We start from the raw sequence: 15,467 nt of genomic DNA on the forward strand, positions 1-15,467 counted from the left end.
TAGCCTCCTATCAGTGCAGGCATGTGTTACCATGCTGGATTCTCAGAGAAGAAATACAAGAGAGGGGAAGATTTATTTTGTTCACAGTTTCCTAGGTGTCAGTCTAAAGTCAGCTGGATCCATTATCGCGAGCCTGAGGCAGGAGTTGTGGTGGTAGGAGCATGCGACAGAAGCTGCCCCTCATGGCATTCAGGAAACAAAAGAAAGATAAGAATGAACAAGTAACAAGGCATGTTTTTCTAAGAATCCTTTCCTCACTGTGATGTGATCTACTTTCTCTAACAAGGGCCCACTTCCCTATAATACTCATGTAGTGCATCCATCTATTCATGAGGCCTGAGCACTCATTGTCCAATCACCCATCCATGACTAGATCCACCAGCTGAGGAATAAAATTTACCAAATGAGCCTTTTGTGGGGAGACTTCATATGCAAACTATAACAAGCCCCCTGGAGGTAGAAATACACATGCGGGGTCTCCCTTATTTTAAAAGCAGCACTTAAAGAACACCTATAGTCGATATGGTCATGTTCTTGGTTTAGTGACAGATGCAAACCATCAGACATCATACTGAAGACACATTTGCCTTACTGCTAAAAATCTTTTGCAGAAAGAAACATCACCATAAGAAGCATAAAACAAACACTATTCATTGTACAACCAAACATACATAACTCTTCTAGTCTACCTATGCCTTGCTCGATTAATACTCATGTTTAACATGTCATTCAAGAAATGTTTGCTCAGTGTCCAATTTGTGTAAGGTATTTTTATATGCTATGAAAATACTACAAAGAAGGAAAAACATCTGATTCTATGAAATACAGTGTAGGACACAGGCAGCAAACATGCTCTGTAAAGCATAAGAAGAGCAAGTATTTTATGATTTGTTGGCCATGTGGTTTCTGTTGCAAATAAAGGTAAATTGGAAATGGCTTTGCCTGATTTTGACAAGAAAAATCAACAATGGCACTTAAGTTTTCCTCATTCTTCCTGCAGAGCTCCATCTGGTGACTGATGACTACGTTAACTCTAAGATAGGCAGGCAGCCATCTGCCTCACTGCACATAGTAGGCTCTGGTTCAGAAGGCTTGGGGTTCTGTTCTTGGCTCATCTCTTCCTGGCTTTCTTGAGTAGGTTAAAGTATCACTCTGCCTCACTTTCTCTCTGTAAAATGGTGACAGTCATATAACAGATGCCCCCAGATGGAAGGACCAGTACATGTGAGTGCGGATTCAGTCATGCCTAGAATATAGTGCAATGCCAAAATGACTAATCAAGAAAAATTGAGTTAATGTTTTCTGGAAATTATTTATTTTTCTTTTTTATGAAGCATAAAGTTTTCTGGGTTGGTTTAGAAATGTATTGCTCTTGAAAAACTGATTTGGGCCAGAGATGGAAAGGTGTGTTTTCTTTCCGTGTTGAGTGATTGTGCTGTTAAGTTCTTTCAGCTCCAAACATCTTTTAGCACTTCTAATTATCTCTGGAAAGGTCTCTATTGAGGCCTCAACCAGTTGGCTGTCATGGCCACCTGGCTTTCTGGCTATAACTCCTACAAGACATACTGGGAAAGGTACCTTTCTCTCTGAAAGGTTGACTGGATGACACCTCCTTTCAACAGCAAGAACACGTAAATATATTCTCTCCAGACACTTTGAGATGTCCACGTAGTTGAGGTGGGGCTGTAAAGATGACTCAATAAAATGCTTGTTGTGTAAGCATGCAGACCTGTGTTTGCCCCCAACACCAGTGTAAAAGCCAGGGGTGGTGATGCACACTTGTAGTTCTAGTGCTGGAAATACAGAGATAAGAGGGTCCCCAGGACAAACAGGCTGACCATTCTAGCCTAATTGGCCCTGGTCCAGTGAGAAACACCATTTTACAAAACAAGGTAGAGGGTCTGGAGACTGGCCCTCTTCCAAAGGACCCACAGTTCCCAGTGATCACCTAGTGGTTTACAATGATCTGTAACTCCGGTTCAAGAGGGATCTGAACCATGGGAACCAGGCACACACATGGTACACATACATACCTTCAGGCAAAATACTCCTACACAGAAAAATAAAGTAAATAGTAAGTCTAAAACACAGAGTGGAAATCCTAAGCAACCATTCACAAGCTTGACCTCTGTCCTCCATACACATGCCCTCGCCCCTGACAGACACACACAAAGACATGATTTATGATAGTCTGTTACAAGAAAGTCAAAAGCAGAGTATTTGTTTGATTTCTTCTTACAAAGAAGTATGACACTTGTTTCTCCAAGAGGAACATGAGTGCAAAGAATGCTGGATGTATTTGTGAATGACAGACTACCGCCCCACCCCACCTCCAACATCCCACCCCCATCCCCCAGCCAACAAAGGCAGAATGCAGGTGTGTTGGAGGCTGACTTTATTGCAGAAGCCAACCCTGGTCCAGTGTACAAAGACTCTCCCAACTCCTAAACTGCATGATGTGTGGAATGGGGGCAGATGTGAAATGCTTTCTACGTGATGAAACTAACAACCCTTCAAATATGTTTTATAGGTTTTTACAAGACCTAGTGACGATGAAACCAAACGACAAGAAAGCAACTTGTTTTCCTTATTGTTTCTGATCCTTGGGATCGTTTCTTTTATTACATTTTTTCTTCAGGTAAGTGTCTGATTTTCACTTCATCCACCCAGGTGCATTTATAAACATGTAATTGTCCTTATCATAAAATTGTTCCTTTTTTACCATGGCCAATGATAGCCAGAAGGTTTTTTATCCTCTGACTAGCCTCACCTTCTCTCTTCCAACCAACCATGCCCCAAATGGAAACAGTGATGTAATCATATTGAACAGACTGTTCTGTCTAGTATGGAAATGGAAGGTGGGGACTTTGGGGTAAGCCCTGAATATCAGTTTGGATTGGCAATCCATTGGTCATTTTGAATAGTCAGGGAAATGTCTTCCTGTATTCCAAAACAGACAGACAGACAGGCAGGCAGGCAGGCAGGCAAACAAATGAAACTTCCAAACAGGTCACACTGACTTAAAAAGGTTGCAAAAGCTCACCAAGCTCTTACAAAAGGGAAAAATGAAAGTAAAGAGAAAATGACAGTCTTAAAAATCCTAAGGAATGTGTACAAGATATTTTGCAGCCTGCGGATCATTTGGCTCAAAAACATTTGTAAATGAACTAAACACTCTCACAGTGTAATGTGGAAAGCATACAGTATGGACTTTGGTGTTTGACACAGGTTTGAAAATATGTATTTGCACACATACACAATTTTGTGTCTAGTATTTTAGGCTGTCTAGGCCCCAGTTTCCTTATCTGTAAATGGGGGCAATGTTGCCTCTTGATAATTAAGAGAGCTCATGTGACCAAGTGTTCAGACTGATTTGAGGTATTATGTTTCTACTTATTGAGTAAAAATGTAAGTGATCACTTACTTAATGCATCAATAATTAGTCCACATATTTTTTAAGCTAAAACTAAATAGGTTTCTTTATTAAACACATTCTAAGTATATATTAGGTTTGTTTTTTGTTTTTTGGTTTTGATTTTTGTTTGTTTGGTTTTGGTTTTTCAAGACAGGGTTTTTCTTTGTAGCCCTGAATGTCCTGGAACTCACTCTGAAGACCAGGCTGGCCTTGAACTCACAGAGATCCACTTACCTCTGCCTCGAATGCTGGAATTAAAGGTGTGCACCACCACCTCCCAGCTTGTATTAGTATTTTAACAGTTAGCACACATGTAAATAATATCAGCTAAAACTAAATAGGTTTCTTTATTTAACACATTCTAATATATTAATATTTTAACAGAAAAAAATGTTCTTAGCATAGGAACACAAAAGAAAAGATGGTGTGTCTTCACTAAGTGAGTAAAGGATTCATTGTGGAACTTGTTCTTGGTAGAATAACACAGCCTGGGAGAGTGTCACTGGAGTGGGAAAATGTACAGTTGCTCCATGTGAATTTGGTAAGAGATTGGAAGTGAAGCAGCTTTGAGCTGGTCACTTCTGCTTTGACAGCTGGGGTGATGAAGAAGAGGGAGAGAAAGCAGTCCCCTCACACTCTGGCTACAGTGGTGTGACAGTCCCCATGACTTCAAAACACATTAAGAACAGTGAGTAGATCCGTGGATTTCAAATATGTAAACACCGCCCCGTGCTGGAAAGGATGGAATGTCCAACTGGTCACCTGAGAAACAGGCAGGGAGCTCAGACTGAGCCCCGTCCTTCTCAGAACTCTCACAGGCCTTGACCCTGCAGTGTAGCCGGTGTCTGAGTCTCCGGCCAGCCTTCTGTGTGACGCAGTCTCGTTCTTCACAGGGCTTCACGTTTGGCAAAGCCGGAGAGATCCTCACCAAGCGACTGCGATACATGGTTTTCAAATCCATGCTGAGACAGGTATGGCTGGTGAGCTTGCACCCGGGGAGGGGAGGTAGGACTCCTCTCTTGTGCTCTGTGGACAAAGACTGTAAAAGCGCTGTCCACAGTTCCTTAGATAGAGATCCTGCACGGGTCTCCTCGGCCTCCTCTTGGGATGTTGGTGAGCCATCTGTAGATGTAGGCTGCACCGGTCTCCTCAGGCTCCTCTTGGAATGTTGGTGAGCCATCTGTAGATGTAGGCTGCACCGGTCTCCTCAAGCTCCTCTTGGGATGTTGGTGAGCCATCTGTAGATAGATGTAGGCTGTGGACCTGCAGTCTGTTTGCTGCAGGCGGGCACAAGGAACCAGATGGTGTTGAGACTATTGTGTCTCCTGATGATTCTCCATCAGCTTTTTTATCTCAGCAGCGAGAGGCAATAGAAGCCCGGGTGATCCTCTATACTTTGTCTTAGCCAAAGGTTGAGGCGTGTTGGAAGGGATCTGCTATGTCTTTGCACTCCTCTCTCACTTTCTTTTTCCTGCACACTCAGAACATGCTGTTATGACTCTCTGAACCTGGAGATAGTTTGCATTCCTCTTGCCCAAATTCAGTTTCATTTTCATTGCCCATTCCTCTCTGTTGAGATTCTTTGCTGAGGTAAGACTAAAAGAATAACCCAAGTTACAGTGTAATTAGCTGGTCATGACTTATTAGGAGTGCCTATTACACTTTGTACATTCAGATCCCTAACAACTGACAATATTGCTAACAGTCCCATTCAAAGTAGAAAACTTTAGCAATCATGAAAATGTTGTATGTGATCTTAAATCTTCCTTTTCAAAATTACTAGTTACCTCCATAAAATGATGCTCTTGATACAGAGGTGTCCAACTTTTTTACATTAAAATGTGATATTGTTATCTACAAACTTGTTGGACCACATTAATAGCATCCTGGGATGCGTGAGACTCATGGGATATGTAATGGATATATCTGCAAGCTGTTCCACAAGACTGAAATGTAACACAGAGGTTGAGCCTAGAATCCATAAGGCCCCATTCAGTCCCCAACACTGAAAAAAAAAAGAGTGAGAAATACCAGTTTCTTGTGTTCAAATTTCCAAAAGATAGTCCTTTTCCACCCCACCTACAACCACTTACATATTTATAGAAATAATTAGCTAATGATGTCTTCATACACATGGCTAATGACAGTCACAGCTGAAGCAGAACCCGATGGGTGAGAGAGCACTGTTTTATGGGGGTCCCTCCCTGCCCTTGGACTCTTCTGTTAAGCCGTATCCATCCTCTCATTTTTTTTTTTTTTAAGATAGGGTCGTTTGTACCTGAGTTTACCTCAGACTCTCAATGTAGCTGAATATAATATTGAACTCCATCTCCCAAGTTCTGGGATCACAAGCTTTCAAGCTGTATTTATAACCCTGATTCTGCTTAAACAATCTCAAAGTTGACCCTGCTACAGCACCATATGCCCCACTACCCCATCAGCCTCTAGGCCAACTGTCAGACCCATTATACTTTGAGAGCTGGGCAGATGGTGTGTATGAACAGTAAAGACTGTTCAGTAGAGCAAGGACATCATAGCCACTACTTATGAAGTATAGTACTAAGTTTGGCAAGCCATTTAAATCTGAATGGACTCTCTCTTCAAAGATGTCACATTCCAGTGGGGGAACACTTAAATACTAAAAAGTTAATTGATGTAGACTATAATGAGTCATTTTCTAGCTTTTCAAAATAAGAAGGTAGTTACTTTCTTACTACAAATTACCAATTCAGGTAACATCTTAGAAACTAAAGTTATTTGTGACAGACATAAATTCATAATTAAAATCACATTGTGTTTTTTAAAATATATGAGGATGTGAGAAAGCTTAGCCATTTAGGTGCCTAACCTGAATTTGATCCCCAGAGCACATAAGATGAAAGGAGAGAGTCAACTCCCATAGACCTCCATACATGTGCCATGGCAAGTTCGTGCAGCCACATGCAATCAGTCATTAATACATGTAAAAAATGAAAATATAAGAAGTTTTATGAATAAAATCCCATTTTATATTGTATGTGCATTTTAAAATCTAAATTGCTTTTGGTTTGTTTTTAAATCAGTTCATTTATTCTGCCCTGCCTAGAGTTAACTATCTGCTGGTTTACATCTTCTCTTCTGATATTAATAAGTGCTTCACACTGTAATATTTCTGAACTTGAGTTTTTTATTTTTCTTGCCACAGCAGGCTTACTACTTCATATCTACTCCTTTTTTTTTTTTCCCTCAAGACATGATTTCTCTGTGTAGCCCTGGCTGTCCTTGAACTCAATTTGTAGACCAGGCTGGCCTTAAACTCAGATATCCACCTGCCTCTGCCTCCACAGTGAGTGCTGGGATTAAAGGCATGCATCACCACCACCCAGCCTACTTACTCTTTCTATCTCTCTACCAGTTGTCCAGACTCAAACCTTGATGACTCCCCTCTTTATTTAATGTGACATCAGCCTCCTAGCTGGTTTCATTACCTCCTTCCTCATGCCAATCTAGGGGCAGCCTGGATCTTTCAGGAAAAAAGGCCCTATGTAGTACCTACAGTTGCCAAAGGCAACCCTCACCCACATCACAGAGGTCATCTTCAGGGATCGGTTAGGTAACTGTACAAAGGTTGGGGAGGAGAGAATTGGGGAATCCCAGTAGGACAAGTTAGGCTACCTGCAGGATGTAATTCACTTGTGTGTGAGCAGATCAAGTATGCCTCAGCCTCAGGGCCTTTGTGAGTGTTGTGTCTTTCTCCTCTTAGATACTTTCATCCCTTCCTTCATTTTGGTCTCTGCTCACGTACGTGTTTCTGGAAAGGACTTCCCTGTCTCTTCCCCACTCTGTAAAACAGCACCTTGTTCACAGCTTTATCTTTCTCACCCTGTTTTTTTTCTCCAACATGTTTATTACCATCTGAAATGGCATATTCTTATTTCTGTGTGCCTTCCAACTCTAGAAGGAAGTCTTGAAGACATCGTCAACTTTGTTGTTAGTGTTCATTGTTCAACACTTAGAGTCAGGCTTTAAACAAAGTTGAGAGTAAGACATACTTTTGGCAAATGAAATGCTCTATTTTTGTTTGTTTTTTAAATCCCTTCCTTGTCTGTTGACTGTTATATCCTGATGCTAAATGAAGAGGACGCGAATGCTAAACGAAGTGTCTCCGTGCCCTTCCTCCTAGAGCTAAAGCGGTCTAAGAAGGACTGTAAGCTAACAAATCTCTTTGTGCCACAGGATGTGAGCTGGTTTGACAACCCTAAGAACACCACTGGAGCCCTGACCACCAGGCTCGCCAATGACGCCGCTCAAGTGAAAGGGGTACGTGCTTGCTTTCTGTGGGTGGTCATCCCAATGCTGTTTAGGCTTAGCATGAGACTGACTTCCTGGTAACCATGTGAAGATGCTGTGACTAGATATCTGTGTTAATTACGTTTCTATTGCTGTGGTAAAACACTGTGGCCCAAAGCAACTTATAGGAGGAAGCGTTTATTTGGATGTAAAGTTCCAGAGGGATGAGAGTGAATCATGGCAGAGAGGAGGGCAGCAGTGGCATGCACAGGAGCAGGACCGGAGCGTCACTTCTTCAGTGGTTGGCACAGAGCAGAGAAAGTGAGCTGGAGGCGGTGGGAGGCTTTAGACTCTCAAAGCCCACCGCCAGTGATGCGCTTCATCCAGGAAAGCTGCACCTTCCATCCCTCTCCACACAGGACCACTGGCTGGGGGCCGAGCATCCAAATGCCCGAGCCTCTGGGGACAGTTCTCATTCAAACCACAAGTTCTAGCCCACAAATTATCAGATTCATTACAGTAAATAGGTTAAAAGTCAAAGATTATATGCCATATAGTATATAGATAGCTATACATTTTCTTTTATATTTGCTGTGTCAGCCATAAAGAAGATGAATACCAAAGAACAGTTACTTAGGAAAAGAAATATTCTTGGCATTCCCACCAGAATCACTATTTTCCATGCTCAGTTAATATTTATGATTGACATTATTTATATATATATATATATATATATATATATATATATATATATATATAAATTATAAAAATGTTGGGAGAAAAAAGAATAGTGTAGTTGTTATCTAAAACTTAAAGGACATTACAGTTTGATAAAAAAAACAAAGAAAATGTTGTTAAAATACTTTGAAAACAATGAAAAGCACATTAAAACTGTAGCATGGACAGAAAAACTTTAGCAAACTATAAACCTGAAAATGTGCTGTTACCTCAATCCCCAGTTGATATAAATAGAAACTGTTGAACAATGGGGTTTTGATTTTTGGATGAAGTGACAGTTTCTTTTCCATCAACAATTTTTATGGCGAAAGTGTGAAGCGTGGTATTGAACTTTCTCATGGTGTTGATCTTCAGTGGCCCCTGATCTCTGCTGGGGGGCTCTGTCGTGTCCCTGGCCTCCTTTTGTTTCGATCTTCCTGCGAGGCAGCACCACACACACTCCTGTCTCACAAACAGGACCCGTGATAAGTGAAGCTATGAACTGAAGCACACATAACTGTGGAACTGCAGTGTACATCTTAATTACTGTTTTTTATGGCTCTCTCTGCTTAAAGCAGACAAAGGACAGAACCCATTCTGGAGACACAGATGCATACAACTTAAGAGAAGAAATTGACACTGAAAGAATTTTGTTGTTGTTGTTGTTTTATTTTGGTTTGTGGTCAGCATCATATTATGAATTGGATCGGAAGGCATTGCTAAGTTTTCAAAGTGGGAGTTACGTGGCGGTTACATGAATAACAGCTGAAGGAGACAAGAACAGAGGAGGAGAGAAGCTATCACAGTCAACTAGGAGAAGTCTCCTAGGGTGGTCACAGCTGATTCTGGATATAGTTTAAAGCTATAGCCTACAAAATTTGTTGATTAGATGATGGATTAGAGAGATAAGATTGATAAGTAAAATGTTTGCCCTGCATAACTAAAAAATAAAAAAAGTGAAGCTGGTCTTTAAAGAAATTGAAATCCTATAGGAGGATGAGGCTTGGGGAAGAATTGAGAGTTTTGTGTCTGACTTAATGCGTTGTGATTGATGCCCACATTAGATGGCCAGTTGAACCTGTCAATGAGGCAGGACATTTTTTTTATCTAGAGTGTAGCAGAGAAGTCTGGTCTGGAAATACTCACTTGTAGATTTTTTTTCAGTGAGATGGTAGTTTTGTTTTTGTTTTTTTTTTGTTTGTTTGTTTTTTTTGTTTTTGTTTTTCGAGACAGGGTTTCTCTGTGTAGCTTTGCGCCTTTCCTGGAACTCGATTGGTAGTCCAGGCTGCCTCGAACTCACAGAGATCCACCTGGCTCTGCCTCCCGAGTGCTGGGATTAAAAGCGTGCGCCACCACCGCCCGACTACTATTTTTTATATATTTTAAATTGCCAAAATTATTTGATTAAAATATTTGTTTCACTTTTCCTGTACATCAAGGAATTTATCATCTCTGGAATTATCTTGATTATTTTTTGTGGTCCAAAGCAAGGCCTGCATATGACTAAAAGCTTATAAGCCCAGGGAACTGTCTCTACTGTGTCCAGGATAGATGTTCTGAGTACTTCTGTCCTTTAGCAGCTTCTGTGTGGGATTGTAGATGCTGGGCACCCTAACACATCCCTGTGGGGCAGATCCTCTCCAGATTGTTTACTGATTATGTCAGATAGGTATTAAATGATATGCGAAGAATGGTGCCAGGTTTCAAGATGGAGAAGAGGCTTTGGTTACTAAATAATGAATCTGCTCAATTTTGGAGTTAGGAGAGATTTGTAAAAAGTGACAGAGATGGCCAATGGCCAGCCTAGAGTTTACATCATAATCTTTACTGAGACTAGTTAGCCATGCTTAAGTGAAAGAAAAATTAGAACCGGTAAAGGATGTGTGCTATTTGAAGAGAAAAATGAGTGGAGGCCACAGCAGGGATATGAGATTGTATGAGGTACCAGAGTAATTCCAAGTAGAGTAGACGTGGACTACACTACTTGGACGTGTGCTAAACTGACTAGTTAAACTGCTGATTTAGAGCTGGGAATTGCTACATAGTAGTGAAAGCCATGCATTATCACCCTCCAGCATTCTACTCAAAGATTCTGCTAACTGTAGACCATGGTCTCTAACTTTCAAATTTCATTTTTTCCCCAAGAAAATAAGTGTTTCAAATAGGTCCAAATAAGAGGTAGGCAGATCTCTGAGTTCCTAGGCCAGCCTGGTCTACAGAGTGAGTTCCAGGACAGTCAGGGCTGCACAGAGAAATCCTGTCTTGAAAAACAAGAAAAGAAACCAAATTAAAAAAAAAAAAAAAACAGAAAAAACAAATAGTCCCAAATATATTTGAATGCCTTTTTGACACATCTCTTCCTTAAACTCTAAGCAGTTTTATACCTCGACAACCACCATTCCCAGTTCAATAGAATTGCCAAATTCTTACCATTCTGATTGCTGCATTTGGTTTAATCATCATGCTTTGGTACATAAACATTTTCTTGGTACTGAAAGATTTGAATAGATAGAAATATGTTCTTGCATTCTGGGTGCCTACATTTAGTATTCTTAAATCATGGAAATCTTCATTTTAGAAACCAAAAACTTCTAACAAGTGTATCTTTCCTTTTATTTCATAGGAGAGAAAATTTTCATGAAAATGTGTTACTATCCTTAAAAATATATTAGAAAATATTTTAGAATATAAGACGTGTCTCCAATTTCTCCTTTTTTAGGCCACAGGATCCAGACTTGCTGTCATTACCCAGAACGTAGCAAATCTTGGGACAGGAATTATCATATCCCTGGTCTACGGCTGGCAGCTGACCCTTCTGCTCTTAGCTATTGTACCCATCATTGCAATAGCAGGAGTGATTGAAATGAAGATGCTGTCTGGACAAGCACTGAAAGATAAGAAGGAGCTGGAGGGTTCTGGGAAGGTGAGTTAAACCAAGCATGATTGGTTGCTTAAGCAGAAAAAATATTCTTTCCAGGGATGTTTTATTACTCTCTGTTACTATGCTCTGACTATGCTGGTGTGTGTGTGTGTGTGTGTGTGTGTGTGTGTGGTGTTCCTGTGGGTGCTCAGCTCACACATGTGCATGTTGTATGGAGATCAGAGAACACCCTGGGCATTATTTCCCAGGTGTGGACCACTTTGCATTTTGAGATATGGTCTCTCCACCCATCCCTGCACCCCCAGCACTAGGGTTACAAGCACATGCCACCATGCATAGCTGAGCTGTTTACCTCTGGGTTCCAGAGGTCAGACTCAGGCCCTTGTGCTTGCCAGGCAAACTCTTGAGCAACAGAGCCATCTCCTCAGTCTATGACACTATTTTAATAGCCACCTTTGGGGCAATATTTACTACACTTATCTCAAGATTAGAATTTGGAGAACAGAAACATATCCTTAGTTTCAAACACTGACACCTGCTTTTTCAGGGGGTTGTTTCTTTGTTTGAAGCCATTGTCTTCCTATTTCTCTCTTCTTAGCCAGTCCTTTTCTTCTTTGCATCTTTTCTTTTGATGTCTTTCCTCTCTGTCCCTTACTGTTTCTATTGCTGCAATGGAACACCCATGGCCGAAGCAGTTTGGGGAGGAAAGGGTTTATTTTACTCACAGTTCATTATCAAAAGCAGGAATTCACCAGAGCAGGAGCCTGGAGGCAGGAGGTGATGCAGAGGCCATGGGTACAGGGTACTGCTTACTGGCTTGCTTCTTTTGGCTTGTTCAGTCTGCTTTCTTATAGAATCCAGGACACACCAGCCCAGGGTTGGCACCGTCCACCATAGGCTGGGCTTCCCCGTCAATCAGTAATTAAGAAAATGCCCCACAGGCCTGCCTACAGCCCTATCATATGGAGGCATCTTCTCAACTGAGATTTTCTCTCTGACTCTAGCTTGTGTCAAGTTGACATAAAACTAGCCAGCACACTCACCCTACCTTCTGTTCTTCTTTGTCTTCCTTTCAACTAGGCTTAAAGCTATCCCTGTATTCAGGATGGTGGGTGCATTTTATTATGAATGATTGGGGAGATTCAAAGTAGAAAAGTCCCAAGTGTATTTGTTCTCTTCATTTTAGATTACTTAATCTAGTCAGTTTGGGATTACTCTGGTGCCTCATACCATTTTATATCCTTGATCTGGCCCCTAGACCTGCTTTCTCTGCAAACAGCACACACCCTTCAGCATCCCCCTCTTTCCTCTTTATCAGACATCCTCCCTTCCTCTCGTATCTGTTTTCTTTCCCCTCGTCCTGTTTATTCTGCACACTCCCGTCTGTTTTTCCTCATAGCTCAACCAAGAGTTATGTGGCATTTACTTGGTTCCCTGGGAAATGTTTTGTTCCTTACACTGACTCTATCAGGTATAGTCTGTTATTATCTCATTTTTCAGGTGAGGCTGAGGGACACACAGGCTACGCCTCTCTACCTTAGAGCCGGTCGCTCCTGGAGCAGGATTCAAACTCAGACAGTGACTCACCTATTAGCTAGAAACCCAACTTCTGTTAGGGTGGAGCTTAACCAGACAGCACATGCTCTCTGCAGAAATGAGAGGGCAGAACAGGGCTGGCCCCTGACATTCCAGGTACCACGAAAGAAAGCAGGGATCCAGGCAGGTAAGGGGGTGTGGTTTCCACGCACCCCACTGATGTGAAAGGTGAGGAAGATCCCAGAGACACCAAAGACGCTTTGTTTCTCTGCGTGTTCTTAGACCTGTTGTTCTGTTTTCATTGGTTCTTTCAGGGAAATGCTCTGACTAGCTTTAGTATTTCTCAGCCAGGGTCTGTGGAGTTCACCCTTTGGTGAGGTCTCAGCAGACTGTCATTGGAAGTTAGCTAAACTCGGGGTCTCGCTATGTCTGGCCCAAGTAATGTTGGCCCTGACCTAGGAATACATACCATGCAGCACTTGGCAATGTGCTTGTTTGGGATTTCAGAGCAGATCAGTGTAATGGGAGGTCTCATTCATATCCTGTCTTTGTGGTGTGATTGATGGACCATGCAGATAATCTCTACTGTGCTTACGATCAGGGCTTGATATTGTTCTATTCCATTTTTTATGGGATAATGAGCAGTTTTGTGTAATATACCCATTCATATTTTAGTACTAAATTAGATCAAATCTCAGTTTATTTGGAGCAGAAAGAGAAGTACAAGTTTGTTTCTGAGAAACACATTTTCCTTTCTTCAGAACAACTTGGTATACACCCCTTCAAAGGAAACAGTGCTGTTTACTCTTCTTTGAACTTAAACTTCCTTCTTGCTAGTGATGACTGCGTCTCTATTGAAGTTGGGAGGATATGGCCGCTACTTCCGGCATTTCCTGACTGCCTCATTGTGCATCAAGATGAGGAGACTGCACTGTAAAATGGTTGTTGTCTTCACACTATGCAAGCTCTGTCCCCAACACCGAGGTTTACAGGCATGCATGACCATGCCAGGCTTTTTTATGTGTGTGATTGCAATTCAAACTCAGATCCTCATGACTATAAAGCAATAGCCCTACCTTCTGAGACACATTCCCAACTGTAGCTATACATTTTTATAATATTCTTCTTACTGATTCAGAAAACGTCATCTGTTTGTTGGAACCAGTATAATTCAAAATGTTTCCAATATGTGTAAATGAAGATTGTCTTTGGGAGTTTCATTAAAGTTGATTAGTTCTTCTAACTTCTTACCATTAGTACTTTCAGGATTTTCTAAAGTCAGTATATATTTTTGAAATGTGCAAAGTTTATAAAATTTTTTTCCTAAATTTATTATAAAATATATACTGTTATTGAAGTAAGATAATTTGTGTAAGATTCAGTGAGGCATAAATGACAGCACACACACACACACACACACACACACACACACACACACACACACATATGGCTTTAAGTAGCAAATTGCACTAGGTTTGTAGAATGTTTTTACTAGGATCAGTTTAGATCAGTGAAACCACCAGAAGGAGGCACAGAATCTTAACCAGAAACTTCAATTTCTGGAGACATACAATTTTAAAAGGACTTAGAGACCTTCTGGTCCATATCCCCCCTTTGAGATAAGCTAATGAGAGGCATGGGTGGTTTAAGTCCCATCATTGGTGCAGGCAAAATCCCTTTGTGTGGCCTAGATGTTCTTGATGTTCTCCACTTCCCTTTATGAAGAATACAAAGGATGGTGACAGCCATATTGTCCTAACTAAATAGCCTTGGAGGCAGTAAATGCAATTAGAACACAACTAAATATTAAAAACTCTTTTGAAAAAAAATTGATATATCATGCTCATCAAAATACAATATTCACTAAAAGGCAATTTATTCCCTTTGACCTCTTAATCTCAATATTAAGAATGTTTTCTAAGAAAATCACTATGAGAAAATGTTTGTGTCCAAGGATATATTTATTACAATGTTATTTTTGATGAAAGAATTGAAGCCATTGTTAGTGAGGCCTAGCTGGCCACAATGTTAAGTAGCCATTAAAAACTCATTATTAAGCCAGGCATGGTGGCACACACCTTTAATCCCAGCACTTTGATGCAGAGGCAGGCAGAGCTCTGTGAATTCAAGGCCAGCCTGGTCTACAAAGCAAGTTCCAGAACAGCCAGGGCTGTTACACAGAGAAACCCAGTCTCAAAAAAAAAAAAAAAGAAAAGAAAACAAAAACCCAACTCATTATTAATGTATATTGAATAAGCTTGAAAAATACTGTTGAAATTGACTAGGCAAAATCTAGAATTTAGTCTATACTTTGTTAAAGATGTTTAGAAAAACGTGTGAGCTACTTTGTAAAATATATTAGTGTATAATTATTGATCATCTTCATTACTCTCTGAACATCTTTTAATCTTTATTGACTTATCATGAGTGACAGCTACAAAGGGAAAAAGTTATGTATAAATATCACATTTTGAAAAAAGTAACCATAAATGTTATTCAGACTCCTTGGAAAGATGCTGTGTGCCTTTAGCTAAGTGCTTCATGCTTTGGTGTCCTGGCCTCTCTTTCCGTATAGAGGGCCAGACTCCATGATGGGGTCTCTCTGAAGGATGTAGAATTCAGCTTCACAAGTCACCATTGTTTTGGATA

General features: G+C 40.8%; 1 protein-coding gene across 3 annotated transcripts in view; it reads left to right on the top strand.

Moving 5' to 3' along the window:
• Abcb1 (ATP binding cassette subfamily B member 1) overlaps positions 1-15,467 on the top strand; it is a 249,668-nt gene that overhangs the window by 119,741 nt on the left and 114,460 nt on the right. For 2 of the 3 annotated variants that reach the window (XM_028862201.2, XM_028862207.2), the window contains exons 18-21: positions 2,531-2,638; positions 4,309-4,386; positions 7,631-7,714; positions 11,121-11,324. The exons of the other annotated variant lie outside the window; for it this stretch is intronic. In XM_028862201.2, the coding sequence (XP_028718034.1) occupies positions 2,531-2,638; positions 4,309-4,386; positions 7,631-7,714; positions 11,121-11,324 (474 nt within the window). The remainder of the gene's footprint in view (positions 1-2,530; positions 2,639-4,308; positions 4,387-7,630; positions 7,715-11,120; positions 11,325-15,467) is intronic. 3 annotated transcript variants of the gene reach the window in all.

The sequence above is a fragment of the Peromyscus leucopus genome, chromosome 3 (assembly GCF_004664715.2).
Source record: "Peromyscus leucopus breed LL Stock chromosome 3, UCI_PerLeu_2.1, whole genome shotgun sequence".
Lineage (NCBI taxonomy): Eukaryota > Metazoa > Chordata > Mammalia > Rodentia > Cricetidae > Peromyscus > Peromyscus leucopus.